We start from the raw sequence: 19,836 nt of genomic DNA on the forward strand, positions 1-19,836 counted from the left end.
TATTACCTCATTATAAAACAGTAAGTATTACCTCCTTATAAAATAGTTATTATTACCTCATTATAAAACAGTTATTACCTCATTATAAAACAGTAAGTATTACCTCATTATAAAACAGTTATTATTACCTCATTACAAAACAGTAAGTATTACCTCATTATAAACAGTAAGTATTACCTAATTATAAAACTGTAATTATTACCTCCTTATAAAACAGTTATTATTACCTCATTATAAAACAGTAAACAGTATTACCTCCTTATAAAATAGTTATTATTACCTCATTATAAAACAGTTATTACCTCATTATAAAACAGTAAGTATTACCTCATTATAAAACAGTTATTATTACCTCATTATAAAACAGTAAGTATTACCTCATTATAAAACAGTTATTATTACCTCATTACAAAACAGTAAGTATTACCTCATTATAAACAGTAATTATTACCTCATTATTAGTAAGTATTACCTCATTATAAAACATTATTACCTCATTATAAAACAGTAATTATTACCTCATTATAAAACAGTAATTATTACCTCCTTATAAAATAGTTATTATTACCTCATTATAAAACAGTTATTACCTCATTATAAAACAGTAAGTATTACCTCATTATAAAACAGTTATTATTACCTCATTACAAAACAGTAAGTATTACCTCATTATAAAACAGTAAGTATTACCTCATTATAAAACTGTAATTATTACCTCCTTATAAAACAGTTATTATTACCTCATTATAAAACAGTAAGTATTACCTCATTATAAAACAGTTATTACCTCATTACAAAACAGTAAGTATTACCTCATTATAAAACAGTTATTATTACCTCATTACAAAACAGTAAGTATTACCTCATTATAAAACAGTAAGTATTACCTCATTATAAAACTGTAATTATTACCTCCTTATAAAACAGTTATTATTACCTCATTATAAAACAGTAAGTATTACCTCCTTATAAAACAGTTATTATTACCTCATTATAAAACAGTTATTATTACCTCATTATAACAGTTATTATTACCTCATTATAAAACAGTTATTATTACCTCATTATAAAACAGTTATTATTACCTCATTATAAAACAGTAATTATTACCTCATTATAACAGTTATTATTACTTCATTATAAAACAGTAAGTATTACCTCATTATAACAGTTATTATTACCTCATTATAAAACAGTTATTATTACCTCATTATAAAACAGTTATTATTACCTCATTATAAAACAGTTATTATTACTCATTATAAAACAGTTATTATTACCTCATTATAAAACAGTTATTACCTCATTATAAAACAGTTATTATTACCTCATTATAATAGTTATTATTACCTCATTATAAAACAGTTATTATTACCTCATTATAAAACAGTTATTATTACCTCCTTATAAAACAGTAATTATTACCTCATTATAAAACAGTTATTATTACCTCATTATAAAACAGTTATTACCTCATTATAAAACAGTAAGTATTACCTCATTATAAAACAGTTATTATTACCTCATTACAAAACAAGTTATTACCTCATTATAAAACAGTTATTATTACCTCATTACAAAACAAGTTATTACCTCATTATAAAACAGTTATTACCTCATTATAAAAAGGTACATGTAATTATTACCTCATTATAAAACTGATTATTACCTCATTATAAAACAGTTATTATTGCCTCATTATAAAACAGTAAGTATTACCTCATTATAAAACAGTAAGTATTACCTCATTATAAAACAGTTATTATTACCTCATTATAAAACAGTTATTATTACCTCATTATAAAACAGTAAGTATTACCTCATTATAAAACAGTAATTATTACCTCATTATAAAACAGTAAGTATTACCTCATTATAAAGCAGTTATTATTACCTCATTACAAAACAAATTATTACCTCATTATAAAACAGTAAGTATTACCTCATTATAAAACAGTTATTATTACCTCATTATAAAACAGTTATTATTACCTCATTATAAAACAGTAAGTATTACCTCATTATAAAACTGTAATTATTACCTCATTATAAAACAGTTATTATTACTCATTATAAAACAGTTATTACCTCATTATAATACAGTTATTACCTCATTATAAAACAGTTATTACCTCACTGATCAACACATTAACAAGGGATACAAATCCGTTTGCAACTGCGATGTGGAGTGGAGTGAACTCCCCTATCATTGTTCTCTGTTTTATAATGGAAGGCTGTTTCTTGAGCATTTGTTGCACAAATCTGTATTTTAAAATAGAAGGAAAATAGTACTTAATGACACCTCAGCACATTTTTAACTATGGCTGTTTGGGATCTAACACATGGTTCTATCAACACTTGGTCAAGAAAAAAAGAAGAAACCAGCACACGCGCGCACACACACACACACATTCTCTCGCTCGCTCACTCTCTCTCTCTCTGCCAAACACACACACAAACACACACATTCTCTCTCTTTCTCTCTCTACCAAACACACACACACACATTCTCTCTTTCTCTCTCTCTCACACACATTCTCTCTCTCTCTCTCTCTCTCTCTCTCACACACACACATTCTCTCTCTCTCTCTCTCTCTCTCAGTGTGTTTGGATATATGTATGCGTGTGATGATTGATTATCAAAAGAGGGCAAGACTAGACATATATTTTAACTTGTCTGATTTAATTTCAGGAAAACCCAGAATAAATTACAAGTTAAATCCTTAAGTAAGATGAAATGTGGTTGTACATGTAGGTCAAGTTGTCAACGTCTTGGCTACCACTCATACAGATGTGACTGCAGGATTTATATCTATGAAGTGGGGAGTGCATAGCATGCCCATGAAAAGCAGGTCACAGTGACCTAGTTATGGTATACAACACACTGCCATCCCAAGCTGTTCTGGCATGCAAGGTTTAATGATCCTATTTGAACTGAGATCCTGCCCAAAAAGTTTAATCTTCAACTCTGCTAAATGAATTGATAAAGAAGATACGGTCCTGACAAGGATTTAATGAGTAGTAATGCATGAAAAGTAGGTCACAGTTATGGTATACAACACACTGTCATCCCAAGATGTATTTGCATGCAGTTTGGTGATGATTATATGAATTGATAAGGAAGATATGTTCCTTTAATGTACAGTAGTGCATGAAAAGTAGGTCACAGTGACCTAGTTATAGTATAAAACACACCGCCATCCTAAGTTGTACTTTCATGCAAGGTTAATTTGGTGAGTCTATATGAAGGAAGATATGCTCCGGAAATGAAAAGTTTACAGATGGATTGACAATGCCACACCATAATCCAAGCTGTCAAAAAGTTTGTCTGGTTTAACAACACCATTAGAGCACATATTTATTAATCATTGGCTATTGGATGTTCAAATTTTGGTAATCTTAGATAGGAAACCTGCCACACTTTTCCATTAGATCTTTCATATGCCCCATCCCACAGACAGGATAACACATACCACTATATACCAGTCGTGATGCACTGCCTGGTGCAAGAAATAGTCCAATGGGGCCCACCAATGGGGATCTATTAAGTTTCATTACAGGAATGGGCACCCCCATCACAATCACATGAATCTGTGCGTGTCATACTTACTTTTCCTTGTTCTCCATTATTGCCTGGTGAAAAGCAGTTAATCCACCTTCGTTGTAGATATCAAATTTAGTTGTCTTGAGGTTGAGCAATATCTCGGGAATAGCTTCCTTCGACAAAGCATCATGGAGTGGTGTGTCTCCATCCTTATCCTATTATAAAAAAAATCAGATACTGAACTAGATGGATCGAAAACCCAAGACATCCAAACCACAAGAGAGAAGGAAAAAAAAGGAAGTTACAGTCATCGCATGACCGGGACAGGAAGGGGTGTGCATTAGAAGAATCTTAGGCCATTGGCTGTTGGGTTGTTTGAACTAGACTACTATCCTTCAGGGAATATGCACTAGTTTGAGGACAGGTGATGTTGCAAAGAACTAGTTATTTCAGCATTCAAATGTGAAGAATTTATGATGGTTATTTTAAGTACTTTATAGTCTTTATGATAGTCTAAAATACCAGCAAATTGCCAAATTTTGTTAGAGATTGCAGAAATACTAATGAAAAGGACTATTCAATGAACTGGGTTTTTTAAGCAGACAAAAGAGGCAGGTGACTATTTTTTGGGGGGTGATGGGTTCCTGGAGTCAATCCTTTGGATCTGTCACCAAAATGCCTATTGTAAGTAAACTGAATTTAGTTTATAATGAAATAGAATAGAATACATGTTTAACGACACCCCAGTTGGGTGTCAAACTATGGTAAATGCAAACAAATAAAGTGATGATTAACATCAATAAAAAATTCAAGAATTAAATAAAAACACAGTGTAAAGAACTGAGCAAAAAATACAAATATCACAAATATGTAATATTAAAATTTAGAATAAAAGTCAGTATCTTGAAGAAATTGCAATAAAATTTCTGGATGGAATCGAAATGAAGGAAGGAAGGAAGGAAATGTTTTATTTAACGACGCACTCAACACATTTTATTTACAGTTATATGGCATCAGACATATGGTAAAGGACCACAAAGATATTGAGGGAGGAAACCCACTGTTGCCACTTCATGGGCTACTCTTTCTGATTAGCAGCAAGGGATCTTTTATATGCACCATATATACCCACAGACAGGATAGTACATACCACATCCTTTATTACACCAGTTGTGAAGCACTGGCTCGAACGAGAAATAACCCAATTGGGCCACCGACGGGGATTGATCCCAGACAGACCGCACATCAAGTGAACGCTTTACCACTGGACTACGTCCCGCCCCGAATTGAAATGATTCCATCACATTTTGTTGTCCAAATATATCTTTTCTAGTTTTTTTTAGATGAGTACACTCCACCAAAATGTGAGGTGAAGGATCCTTCTTCAAGATAAATGAATAGGTAAAGAAGGTATGACCAATGCGAGCACGACACAAGACTATTTCATCTTTCCTGCACTGCCTATAGGAGGACTGCCACTCTCCCAAGACTGGCTTGACAGCATAAAGCTTGTTTGCAACCGCACTGTCTCAATCATGTTGCCAAGTTGAAAAGATAAACTGGTTAATACTATGTTTCTAATCAGTATAGTGCACACTAACCCTGGCATGAGGCAAATCTAAAGCAAGACTTGGCAGCTGAATCTGCCTTTTCATTACCCCTTAGTTAATAATGGAGCACTCTGATTAAACATTCCTTTCCTTTCCATAGGTGTATAGGCTCCCATTTTTGCTGGTTTTTACTCAAATTAAACGAAAATGTCTGAATCTGGATAAGATTTTTTAATATTAGCATTACTACCAAAGAGCTATATAGGGTTGACAACAAATCACTACACATTTTTACATGAATTACAACCAATTTTGCAGGTAGAGTGATGGAAATACATGTTAAAAAGGCTTAAGGTTAGCACATTTGCCCAAATATCTCTATTGTTTGTGCTCGAATTTGATGATTTGCTCCAGCACTAGCAGGGGCAGTTGCCCCCCCCCCCCCCCCCCATCTCGTACACTTATGTTCCTTTCTCACCTGAGTGTTAACATCACATCCCTTCTGTGTGAGCGTCTTCACCACGCCACTAAGGTCATTCAGTTCAGTTTATAATTGAGTAGTTGAACTCTGATTAAACGTTCCTTTCCTTCCTTTCTCACCTGTGTGTTAACGTCACATCCCTTCTGTGTGAGTGACTCTACGATGCCACTAAGATCATTGAATTTAATTTATTATGGAGTATGTGAACTCTGCTCCGTCTCGTATGCTTATGTTCCTTTCTCACCTGTGTCTTAACGTCACATCCCTTCAGTGGGAGTGTCTCCACCACATCACCAACTTCAGTGTGAGTGTCTCCACACATCACCAACGTCAATGAATTTAGTTTATAATGGAGTATGTGAACTCTAACATTTCTTTCATTTCTCACCTGAGTGTTAACGTCACATCCCTTCAGTGTGAGTGTCTCCACTACATCACCAACGTCAATGAATTTAGTTTATAATGGAGTATGTTAACTCTAACATTTCTTTCATTTCTCACCTGAGTGTTAACGTCACATCCCTTCAGTGTGAGTGTCTCCACGACGTCAACAAGGTTGTTATTCACAGCGAGATGACACGGGGTAAAGCCTTTCTTGTTCTTTAAGTCAAGCTTAGCCTGTTTCTGAACAAGGATTTTCGCAACTTCTACACGTTTCCTAAAACAGATATAATAATTTCTTGATGATTCAGTGTTAAGATGGGTGATAGGGCCTCACTGTTCAATAACATATTTGTTTATTGCACGGCCAGAATTGTCTTCATTACTATATTAAGATTAAATGGGTATGTAATAAAATCAATTTATGAGAACTGAGTTTACCTAATTTTTATTCCTACATGTATATGTATTTTCAATTATGCATGGTTCAATCTGAAGCAAATAATTCTTAAGACATAATTTTTAGAAGTTGCAACTTACTCAGAAATGGCAAAATGAAGTGGGGTGTCGCCTTCTTTATCTGCAAAGTTAACGTCTGCATTGGATTTCAGCAGAAAAGTGATGATATCGCTGTGGCCCTTGTAACAAGCCATCTGCAGGGCATTAATTCCATCAACAGTCTCATTCACCTAAAAACACACAACAAACCAAACATTTAGTAAACATTTATCATATAGTCTTAGAGAGGAAACCAGCTACATTTTTCCATTAGTAGCAAGGGATCTTTTATATGCATTATCCCACAGACCAGATAGCACACACCACAGCCTTTGATATACCAGTCATCGTGCATTGGCTGAAATGAGAAATAGCACGATGGGCCCAACAACGGGGATCGATCCTAGACCGACCATGAATTAACCGAGCACTTTACCACTCGGCTACCTTCCCACCCCCTGCATTTAACAACATATTAGAGCTGACCCTGTCTGACTACCAAGATTCATATGTTTAGTTTCAACAGTGTGATAAAACAGTTCTCGCAATGCCCATCTCGACTTACCATATCCGGTTTTGCCTTCAGTATCTTAGTCACCCCATCCAAGTCAGCCTGGGCAGCAGCTTCTATAAGATGACGTGGAGATGAATCACTCTCTTCTGACTGTTTTGTGAGCAACTTCAGCAGCAATTCAGCAAGGTTATCGCCAACGTCTAGAATCAGTTGTAAATACAATCACTCGCAAACCATCAGCACCAGTAATTCACGCAAAATATGTAGATGTAATTATTGTAATTAACTTAATCAACAGCAATTCACTAAGGTTGTCGCCGATGTCTAGAATCAGTTTTAAATACTTAACAGCAATTCAGTAAGGTTGTCGCCGACATCTAGAATCAGTTTTAAATACTTAACAGCAATTCACTAAGGTTGTCGCCGACGTCTAGAATCAGTTTTAAATACTTAACAGCAATTCACTAAGGTTGTCGCCGACGTCTAGAATCAGTTTTAAATACTTAACAGCAATTCAGTAAGGTTGTCGCCGACATCTAGAATCAGTTTTAAATACTTAACAGCAATTCACTAAGGTTGTCGCCGACATCTAGAATCAGTTTTAAATACTTAACAGCAATTCACTAAGGTTGTCGCCGACGTCTAGAATCAGTTTTAAATACTTAACAGCAATTCAGTAAGGTTGTCGCTGACGTCTAGAATCAGTTTTAAATACTTAATAGAAATTCAGTTTTCAACCCCTTCAATTAAGAAAATGTCCATGGCTAAAAAACGAGGCCATTGAAAAAACCCCACCTGAATATAGTCCAAAGCAAAAACGTGTCGTGGAGAAGTAACAACTCCACAGCAATCTCCATGCCATCCCTGACTGCCATGGGAAATTGCAGGGGTTGAGTTTTAAATATGATCACTCAAGTAAAGGTACTTGTAACATCAACAGCAATTTGTGCCAAATTTATACCATAGATATACTTGTTCAACTTAATCAGATTGTAGGCACACCTTCCCAAAAACATTTTGACTTTCAAGGGCGCATGGCCACCATGGTCTCTACCCCCATTCTGCAGCCCCTGTTTTAAATAGTCTTTCAGACGATGTACATTACAATATAATTCTTGTAATTTCAGCAACAGTTCAGGAAGACTATCATACAAATTCTACTATTAGGTCTGTTTTGGTGTAACTGTTCGACACTCAAATTTCATACCTCTTCCTGACGTCTCAGGTGATTTTTGAGCTGGCGTTGGTTTCTTCACCTTCAGATCTGGGTTGATTCTCCCGACCTCGGTGTTCTGAGACTTGGTCAACGATTCAGCCTCCACATTCCGACAGCAAACCGGGCTGAACAGCCACTTCTTGTCTCCGACCTTCACCTTCAGGTCACCATCATCATCAACCTCCTCAACAATCCCAAAACTGTCAACAGTCTAGAACAAGCATTACGAGAGTATTGCTAAAGCATTTCATTTTCATTTCAACTTCAACCACGCTGTCCTGGGCACACACCTCAGCTATCTGGGCTGTCTGTCCAAGACAGTGGGTTAGTTGTTAGTTGGTTAGTGGTTAGAGAGAGATAGAAGAGAGTGTAGTGGTCTTTGTAGAGCCCTTAAGAACTTGATCTGGGTTGGAGTTGGTACCGGGCTGTGAACCCTGTAACTACCAGCCTTTAGTCTGATGGCTTAACCACTGCTCCACCAAGGCCAGTCATTGCTAAAGCAATACATGTCCCCTACAGAACCCAACAATTTTTCATATCTCCTAAATATAAGGGACATACCTTTGTGAAAAGTGGGTAAATCACCATGAAAGATAAAACTGAATAGTAACAGTACATGATAAAGAAATATACAAAATTTCATTTCAATATCTTCAGGCATTGCAAACCAAAAGTCTGGAAAACTAAATATCCTAAGTTCAAGGGCCATAACTCCGTCAAAAATGGATAAATTTCCATGAACGTAAAACTTTATTTGTAACACTACATTATAAAGCAATACACAAAATTTCAGCTCAATATCTCAAAGCATTTAAAAAAAAAAAAACATCCGGAAAACTACATGTGGGACAGATGGACATATATACCGGGTAGTCCCCTCAAGTTGAACCAGTAGGGGACTAAAAGCACACAACATTAAAACCCACCAGGGCTCCATTCCATATGAAAGAATCATAGCTAAGATTAACTGTAGTGACTTATGGTGAGGTTTATGGCTAGGACATATAAACTTTATAGCCGTTCCACAAAGCAACCGTACGGTAGTTGTAAGTGCACCTTTAATGATTAAGAATTAGTTAAATAATAAATTGGTTACCAACTTTTTGGAACATCTTAGATGTATTCATTGGTGTCAGACATCCATGAAGTAACTTTGTTAGTTTATTTGCGAAGCGATATTTGCCAAATGCATAAGACATGAGAGTTATCTCCCATTAGACATGGGCGATATTGAAATTTCAGGTTCGGTATTGGTAATTTTTGGGTGAATGACCTCAGTATCGGTACGGTTTTCAGCTAAAGTGTATTTACATATTCCATTTGCATTAGGCCCCTGCTGATATACAGCTAATGTGTATTTACATATTCCATTTGCATTAGGCCCTTGCTGATATACAGCTAATGTGTATTTACATATTTCATTTGCATTAGGCCCCTGTTGCTATACAGCTAATGTGTATTTACATATTCCATTTGTATTAGGCCCCTGTTGATATACAGGTAATGTGTAGTTACATATTCCATTTGCATTAGGCCCCTGCTGATATACAGCTAATGTGTATTTATATATTCCATTTGTATTAGGCCCTTGTTGATATACAGCTAATGTGTATTTACATATTCCATTTGTATTAAGCCCCAGTTGCGATACAGCTAATGTGTATTTACATATTCCATTTGTATTATGCCCCAGATGATATACAACTAATGTGTATTTACATATTCCATTTGCATTAGGACCCTTTTGATATATAGCTAATGTGTATTTATACATATTTCATTTGTATTAGGCCCCTGTTGTTATTCAGCTAATGTGTATTTACATATTACATTTGTATTGGGGCCACTGTTGATATACAGCTAATGTGTATTTACATATTTCATTTGCATTAGGCCCCTGTTGCTATACAGCTAATGTGTATTTACATATTCCATTTGTATTAGGCCCCTGTTGATATACAGGTAATGTGTAGTTACATATTCCATTTGCATTAGGCCCCTGCTGATATACAGCTAATGTGTATTTATATATTCCATTTGTATTAGGCCCTTGTTGATATACAGCTAATGTGTATTTACATATTCCATTTGTATTAAGCCCCAGTTGTGATACAGCTAATGTGTATTTACATATTCCATTTGTATTATGCCCCAGATGATATACAGCTAATGTGTATTTACATATTCCATTTGTATTAGACCCCTGTTGATATACAGCTAATGTGTATTTACATATTCCATTTGTATTAGACCCCAGTTGATATACAGCTAATGTGTATTTACATATTCCATTTGTATTAGGCCCCTGCTGATATACAGGTAATGTGTATTTACATATTCCATTTGAATTAGACCCCTGTTGATATTCAACTAATGTGTATTTACATATTCCATTTGTATTAGGCCCCTGCTGATATACAGCTAATGTGTATTTACATATTCCATTTGTATTAGGCCCCTGCTGATATACAGCTAATGTGTATTTACATATTCCATTTGTATTAGGTCCCTGTTGCTATACAACTAATGTGTATTTACATATTCCATTTGCATTAGGACCCTTTTGATATATAGCTAATGTGTATTTATACATATTTCATTTGTATTAGGCCCCTGTTGTTATTCAGCTAATGTGTATTTACATATTACATTTGTATTGGGGCCACTGTTGATATACAGCTAATGTGTATTTACATATTCCATTTGTGTTAGGCCCCTGTTGATATACAGCTAATGTGTACTTACATATTCCATTTGTGTTAGGCCCCTTTTGATATACAGCTACTGTGTAGTTACATATTCCATTTGAGTTAGGCCCCTGTTGATATACAGCTACTGTGTAGTTACATATTCCATTTGAGTTAGGCCCCTGCTGATATACAGCTACTGTGTAGTTACATATTCCATTTGAGTTAGGCCCCTGCTGATATACAGCTACTGTGTAGTTACATATTCCATTTGTGTTAGGCCCCTGCTGATACACAGCTAATGTGTAGTTACATATTCCATTTGTGTTAGGCCCCTGCTGATACACAGCTAATGTGTAGTTACATATTCCATTTGTGTTAGGCCCCTGCTGATACACAGCTAATGTGTAGTTACATATTCCATTTGTGTTAGGCCCCTGCTGATACACAGCTAATGTGTACTTACATATTCCATTTGTGTTAGGCCTCTGCTGATATACAGCTAATGTGTACTTACATATTCCATTTGTGTTAGGCCCCTTTTGATATACAGCTACTGTGTAGTTACATATTCCATTTGAGTTAGGCCCCTGCTGATATACAGCTACTGTGTAGTTACATATTCCATTTGAGTTAGGCCCCTGCTGATATACAGCTACTGTGTAGTTACATATTCCATTTGAGTTAGGCCCCTGCTGATATACAGCTACTGTGTAGTTACATATTCCATTTGTGTTAGGCCCCTGCTGATACACAGCTAATGTGTAGTTACATATTCCATTTGTGTTAGGCCCCTGTTGATACACAGCTAATGTGTAGTTACATATTCCATTTGTGTTAGGCCCCTGCTGATACACAGCTAATGTGTAGTTACATATTCCATTTGTGTTAGGCCCCTGCTGATACACAGCTAATGTGTAGTTACATATTCCATTTGTATTAGGCCTCTGCTGATATACAGCTAATGTGTATTTACATATTCCATTTTAGTTAGGCCCCTGCTGATATACACCTACTGTGTAGTTACATATTCCATTTGAGTTAGGCCCCTGCTGATATACAGCTACTGTGTAGTTACATATTCCATTTGTGTTAGGCCCCTGCTGATACACAGCTAATGTGTAGTTACATATTCCATTTGTGTTAGGCCCCTGTTGATACACAGCTAATGTGTAGTTACATATTCCATTTGTGTTAGGCCCCTGCTGATACACAGCTAATGTGTAGTTACATATTCCATTTGTGTTAGGCCCGTTGATACACAGCTAATGTGTATTTACATATTCCATTTGCGTTAGGCCCCTGTTGATACTTACATATTAAGTAAGTGTTAGACCCCTGTTGATATACAGCTAATGTGTATTTACATATTCCATTTGTGTTAGACCCCTGTTGATATACAGCTAATGTGTATTTACATATTCCATTTGTATTAGACCCCTGTTGATATACAGCTAATGTGTAGTTACATATTCCATTTGTGTTAGACCCCTGTTGATATACAGCTAATGTGTATTTACATATTCCATTTGAATTAGGCCCCTGCTGACATACAGCTAATGTGTAGTTACATATTCCATTTGTATTAGGCCCCTGTTGATACACGGCTAATGTGTAGTTACATATTCCATTTGAATTAGGCCTCTGCTGATACACAGCTAATGTGTAGTTACATATTCCATTTGTATTTGGACCCTGTTGATACACAGCTAATGTGTAGTTACATATTCCATTTGTATTAGGCCCCTGTTGATACACAGCTAATGTGTAGTTACATATTCCATTTGTATTAGGTCCCTGTTGCTATACAACTAATGTGTATTTACATATTCCATTTGTATTAGGACCCTTTTGATATATAGATAATGTGTATTTATACATATTTCATTTGTATTAGGCCCCTGTTGTTATTCAGCTAATGTGTATTTACCTATTACATTTGTATTGGGGCCCCTGTTGATATACAGCTAATGTGTATTTACATATTCCATTTGTGTTAGGCCCCTGTTGATATACAGCTAATGTGTACTTACATATTCCATTTGTGTTAGGCCCCTTTTGATATACAGCTACTGTGTAGTTACATATTCCATTTGAGTTAGGCCCCTTTTGATATACAGCTACTGTGTAGTTACATATTCCATTTGAGTTAGGCCCCTGCTGATATACAGCTACTGTGTAGTTACATATTCCATTTGAGTTAGGCCCCTGCTGATATACAGCTACTGTGTAGTTACATATTCCATTTGAGTTAGGCCCCTGCTGATATACAGCTACTGTGTAGTTACATATTCCATTTGTGTTAGGCCCCTGTTGATACACAGCTAATGTGTAGTTACATATTCCATTTGTGTTAGGCCCCTGCTGATACACAGCTAATGTGTAGTTACATATTCCATTTGTGTTAGGCCCCTGCTGATACACAGCTAATGTGTAGTTACATATTCCATTTGTATTAGGCCTCTGCTGATATACAGCTAATGTGTATTTACATATTCCATTTTAGTTAGGCCCCTGCTGATATACAGCTACTGTGTAGTTACATATTCCATTTGAGTTAGGCCCCTGCTGATATACAGCTACTGTGTCGTTACATATTCCATTTGTGTTAGGCCCCTGCTGATACACAGCTAATGTGTAGTTACATATTCCATTTGTGTTAGGCCCCTGTTGATACACAGCTAATGTGTAGTTACATATTCCATTTGTGTTAGGCCCCTGCTGATACACAGCTAATGTGTAGTTACATATTCCATTTGTGTTAGGCCCGTTGATACACAGCTAATGTGTATTTACATATTCCATTTGCGTTAGGCCCCTGTTGATACTTACATATTAAGTAAGTGTTAGACCCCTGTTGATATACAGCTAATGTGTATTTACATATTCCATTTGTGTTAGACCCCTGTTGATATACAGCTAATGTGTATTTACATATTCCATTTGTATTAGACCCCTGTTGATATACAGCTAATGTGTAGTTACATATTCCATTTGTGTTAGACCCCTGTTGATATACAGCTAATGTGTATTTACATATTCCATTTGAATTAGGTCCCTGCTGACATACAGCTAATGTGTAGTTACATATTCCATTTGTATTAGGCCCCTGTTGATACACGGCTAATGTGTAGTTACATATTCCATTTGAATTAGGCCTCTGCTGATACACAGCTAATGTGTAGTTACATATTCCATTTGTATTTGGACCCTGTTGATACACAGCTAATGTGTAGTTACATATTCCATTTGTATTAGGCCCCTGTTGATACACAGCTAATGTGTAGTTACATATTCCATTTGAATTAGGCCTCTGCTGATATACAGCTAATGTGTAGTTACATATTCCATTTGTATTTGGCCCCTGTTGATATACAGATAATGTGTAGTTACATATTCCATTTGAATTAGGCCCCTGTTGATATACATGTACAGCTATTAATGTGTATTTACATATTCCATTTGTATTAGGCCCCTGTTGATATACAGTTATTAATGTGTATTTACATATTCCATTTGTATTAGACCCATGCTGATATTCAACTAATGTGTATTTACATATTCCATTTGAATTAGACCCCTGTTGATATTCAACTAATGTGTATTTACATATTCCAATTGTATTGGGCCCCTGTTGATATTCAACTAATGTGTATTTACATATTCCATTTGTATTAGGCCTCTGCTGATATACAGCTAATGTGTATTTACATATTCCATTTGTATTGGGCCCCTGTTGATATACAACTAATGTGTATTTACATAAAAAAATTGTATTAGGCCCCTGTTGATATACAACTAATGTGTATTTACATAAAAAAATTGTATTAGGCCCCTGCTGATATACAGCTAATGTGTATTTACATATTCCATTTGGTCGTTCCAACCACCATGTCCTCTCTGCAGTTCCTGGAGTGCATTTACGTTTGGGATGATCTGCACCACATCTCCAGCGGCGAAAGAATGAACCTAATAATAACAACATAACATGAATAATAATATGTAGAATAATCTCAAGTTATACTAATTTGTAGAATGATTCCAAGTTTTAAGAATAATAAACATAATTTTTTTTTCTTAAAACTTGCAATCATTCTGATAATGTTATTTCATTGGAAATACTTTTTCGGTTCTATGCCTTGTGATCATGGGAACACATCAGAAACTGTTTTTAAAAAATAATTATATATATTATTTTCATTGAATAGTCGTACTCTATATAGTAATCATGAGAAATGGAATGTCGGTTCTGTGATTTTACTGACACGGTACCAAAAATGATCGTTTCCGTGAAATCTGAGGGCCTGATTCATATTACGGTAATAAGTACCACTACTAATGATAAAACAATAATAAAATAATAAAAAATTAAAATAAAATACAGTCGATTATGCTTGTTTACATAAATTTAGTATTGGAAAAAACATACACAGTGGACTCTAAATGTTCATAGTTTTACAATTTAATTTGTGGAAATTAGTTTATAAATCTGTTATACATACATTTGTACTGGTACATACATTCAAAATATATATATATATATATATATATATATATATATATATATATATATATATATATATACACACACACATACACATACACATACACATACACATACACATATACATAAACATTATATAAAATACATTATCCATATACATGTAGTTCAAGATATTCAAGGAGATATAATGATTTCACGTGCACAGCAAATTTTGTGAAGCGACATCATAACTTAATGCGGCTTCTCCAGTGTAAACGCGTGTCAAAATGAAGTCATTTCTCAAAATGATATTGTTTCGTCGTCTCCTTTTAGTTACGTTTGAAATGTTTTGACAGAGTCCTGGCTTGTTATTGACGAAAATAATATTTTGGATAATGTGGATAATAAAGAAATTATTACGCTCATGTGTGATTGTACTGATTTTATGAAACTCGTGTCAGGATTCTCGCTCGGGTAATACAATAATTCTGACACTTGTTTTGTAAAATCAATATGACACACAAACTCGTATAATAATATAAATATTGCACTGCTAACATGGACTATGCACATTACTTTAAAAAACTAGTTGGGATGGGACGTAGCACCATGGTAAAGTACTCACTTGATGCATAGTCGGTCTGGGATCGATCTCCGTCGGTTCTCGTTCTAGCCAGTGCACCACGACTGGTATATCAAAGGCAGTAGTATGTACTACTGTCTGTGGGATGGTGCATATAAAAGAACTCTTGCTGCTAATCGAAAAGAGTAGCCCATGAAGTGGCGACAGCGAGTTTCATCTCTCAGTATCTGTGTGGTCCTTAACCATATGTCTGATGCCATATAACCATAAATAAAATGTGTTGAGTGCGTCGTTAAATAAAACATTTCTTTTTTTCTTCTTTTTTTTAAAAAAGCTAGTTCTAGATTTAAATTATTAAAACCATGCAAATGTTAAGAAGAAATGCTGACAGCAAAAACATGTTTAATGCCACAGTTACCACTATTGTTCCTATGTAACAAAGCACATAATTATATAGCCTAATTACAAACTTTCTAAAACATGTTTAATGCCACAGTTACCACTATTGTTCACATACTGTAACAGAGCACATAATTATATAATTACAAACTTTCAGAAACATGTTTAATGCCACAGTTATAGCCACTATTGTTCACATGTAACAGAGCACATAATTATATATACCGAGTTAAATTAAAAAATTCACAATCTAAAATTTGAATAAAGTCAATGAGTTTTGAAAGCAGGTATTTTTCAAGAATAAATATTGCAGTGGCAATGTCGACATTCCATTTGAAGCCCATCATAGCCCATGTGACCCGATCCATAGCACATGCACAGCACCATTGAGGCAACAGTGGTTTTGCATGTGCAACTGGTCACGTGACTACAATAGCACATGTTTTCATCGTTACTTGCTACAGTAGTCTGACACAACAAAAAACCACATTAAAATGATATTTGTTACGACCTGTTTCGATGCCACACCTCACAAATGTGCAGCGTGAACATGCTGTCGGCATGTTGCACGAAGGAACGTCAGTAGCTGACGTTGCAAGGCCATTGGGTTGCAGTCGATGGGCAATTTATGATCTGCGGATACGATATAACAACAAACGGGCACCACAGCTGATTGCCCCCGACCAGATAGACCACGTGTGACGTCACAGGCAGATGACCGTCACAGGCAGATGACCGTGTTTATGTCACCTCCGCAACCATTTCATGACAGTTACAGCAACCAGTAATGTACTTTTCAGACATCAGGTGTCCGCGCAAACAATCCGAAATTAGCTGCAAACCACTCACTTCCACGCACGGCGCCCATATGTTGGACCAATTTTGATGCAATTTCGTCGACATCAACTGTGGGCAATGGAATAGAGTCGTGTTTAGTGTTGAATCCAGATTCACACTGTGATTTGCCGATGGCAGGCAGAGGGTTTGGAGACGACATGGTGAACATCATGCTCAGTGTTGTGTCAGTGAAACAGACAGATTCGGAGGCAGAAGTTTAATGGTTTCGGGTGCTTTCTGCGGAAATGGACATTCTCGACTTCTTGTCATATGTGGCAACCTCGACACTGCTGCACAGCGTGACCAGGTGCTGGCCCAAGAACTTGGGCTATTTTTCATTCCAGCCAGTACACCACAACTGATATATCAAAGGTCATGGTATGTACTACCCTGTCTGTGAGATGGTGCATATAAAAGAACCCTTGCTGCTAATCGAAAAGAGTAGCCCATGAAGTGGTGACAGCGGGTTTCCTCTCTCTATCTGTGTGGTCCTTAACCATATGTCTGATGCCATATAACCGTAAATAAAATGTGTTGAGTGCATCGTTAAACAAAACATTTCTTCTTTTTTTCATGGCAGCTCATGGTCCAGGCCTGATCATTCAGCATGACAACGCCAGACCCCACACGTCCATCTTGACAAGGAATTACCTGGGAAACGCGGGCATCAATGTCATGGATTGGCCTTCAAGGTCGCCCAACCTGAATCCCATCGAGCCCATCTGGGATGTGCTGGGAAGACGCCTGTGCACTCTCAGGAACCCTCCACAGACTTTGCAGCAACTTGGTGCCTCATTAGTGGAACAATGGTACCGTATCCCTAATGCAGTCTTTACACACATCAGGCAGTCAATGAGGAACCGTTGCTTTGCAGTTGTGGGTACACATGGAGGGCATACACGCTACTGAACCTGTGATTTCATCAGACGATCCTGCTTTGGAATTACCATTTTGACTGTTTGTGGTTTTGACGAATGCTGTGGGCACATTGAACAGTTTTTTGACTCAACATTTATTCCTATTCTTTCTTTGGACGTCATACAATTAAAAAAGACCTTATTTAACACGTTCTTCTGTCATATATGCTAATTAACCAAGATGAAATGGTTGTGAAGTTTTTAATTTGACTCAGTATAATTACAAACTTTCCACTGTTATACATTCTACACTATTCTGATTGGATGACATCACAAAAAGAAATTTGAATGTTATTCTGCGATAAACATAACATCATTGCATCACATGGAACATCATTATGTAAAATGGGTAGGAGTTAAGAAACTAATTTATGTGTAATTTTAACTAAATAAGTTTTTATAGTGATTCAATTTTATTACCCCTGTGGGCACGCATAACTAGGAAAATAAAAATCTTAATTTCTTACTAAAAAATTATTACTTATTGGTGTAACGTGCATTAGCATTGGATGATTTGACACTTACAAATCAATGACTTTGCTAGTACTAAATATGACATCATCACGATTTGGCAAACATACACAATATGATGTCACATAGTTTATTACTCATTGGTGTAACGTGCATTAGCATTGGATGATTTGACAATTACAAAAATCAATGACTTTGCTGGCACTAAATATGACATCATCAAGATTTGGCAAACATACACAATATGATGTCACATAGTTTAGAGCATCTTCATTACATCTCTCAGATTTTATTGTTAAAATTGTAAAAAAATACATGTACTATTTTAATACAATTCATTGCAGACTTTTTGAACAGACTAAATAGAACTTTGGTTTTTAAACATTAAAAACCTCCTCCGCTTGCTACCGACCACGATCGGGCTGCTGGTGCTCACTTGCACCTGCCAGTGCAGGCGGTCCCCAAGACAGGCGTGTGCTACAACAGCTTGCTCTGAATGTGCACGTAAAGCCCTATGACCTGACCTGACATTAAATATTATCTGTGATCGTGAATAAAATACCAAGTCAGAGCAGTACTCAGATTAGTGTGTTAAGTTGTTCACATCATTCTGATATACCCCCCGGTAAATGCAGTCATTCTGACTAGAATAGTGTGTAAAGTTGTTCACATCGTTCCGATATAAATGCAGTCATTCTGACTAGAATAGTGTGTAAAGTTGTTCACATCGTTCCGATATAAATGCAGTCATTGTGACTAGAATAGTGTGTAAAGTTGTTCACATCGTTCCGATATAAATGCAGTCATTGTGACTAGAATAGTGTGTAAAGTTGTTCACATCGTTCCGATATAAATTCAGTCATTGTGACTAGAATAGTGTGTAAAGTTGTTCACATCGTTCCGATATAAATGCAGTCATTGTGACTAGAATAGTGTGTAAAGTTGTTCACATCGTTCCGATATAAATGCAGTCATTATGACTAGAATAGTGAGTAAAGTTGTTCACATCGTTCCGATATAAATGCAGTCATTATGACTAGAATAGTGTGTAAAGTTGTTCACATCGTTCCGATATAAATGCAGTCATTATGACTAGAATAGTGTGTAAAGTTGTTCACATCGTTCCGATATAAATGCAGTCATTATGACTAGAATAGTGAGTAAAGTTGTTCACATCGTTCCGATATAAATGCAGTCATTATGACTAGAATAGTGTGTAAAGTTGTTCACATCGTTCCGATATAAATGCAGTCATTATGACTAGAATAGTGAGTA

General features: G+C 35.8%; 1 protein-coding gene across 1 annotated transcript in view; it reads right to left on the reverse strand.

Moving 5' to 3' along the window:
* Positions 1-19,836, reverse strand: part of LOC121389704 (E3 ubiquitin-protein ligase MIB2-like) — a gene marked incomplete at its 3' end in the record, with an annotated part of 45,370 nt that overhangs the window by 12,790 nt on the left and 12,744 nt on the right. Inside the window, exons 8-14 of the mRNA XM_041521354.1 lie at positions 14,736-14,840; positions 8,176-8,395; positions 7,020-7,168; positions 6,497-6,645; positions 6,077-6,233; positions 3,611-3,759; positions 2,133-2,262 (exon numbers count right to left, since the gene is read on the reverse strand). Coding sequence (XP_041377288.1) covers positions 2,133-2,262; positions 3,611-3,759; positions 6,077-6,233; positions 6,497-6,645; positions 7,020-7,168; positions 8,176-8,395; positions 14,736-14,840 — 1,059 coding nt within the window. The remainder of the gene's footprint in view (positions 1-2,132; positions 2,263-3,610; positions 3,760-6,076; positions 6,234-6,496; positions 6,646-7,019; positions 7,169-8,175; positions 8,396-14,735; positions 14,841-19,836) is intronic.

Source organism: Gigantopelta aegis, chromosome 15 (genome assembly GCF_016097555.1).
Source record: "Gigantopelta aegis isolate Gae_Host chromosome 15, Gae_host_genome, whole genome shotgun sequence".
In the NCBI taxonomy this organism is placed as follows: domain Eukaryota; kingdom Metazoa; phylum Mollusca; class Gastropoda; order Neomphalida; family Peltospiridae; genus Gigantopelta; species Gigantopelta aegis.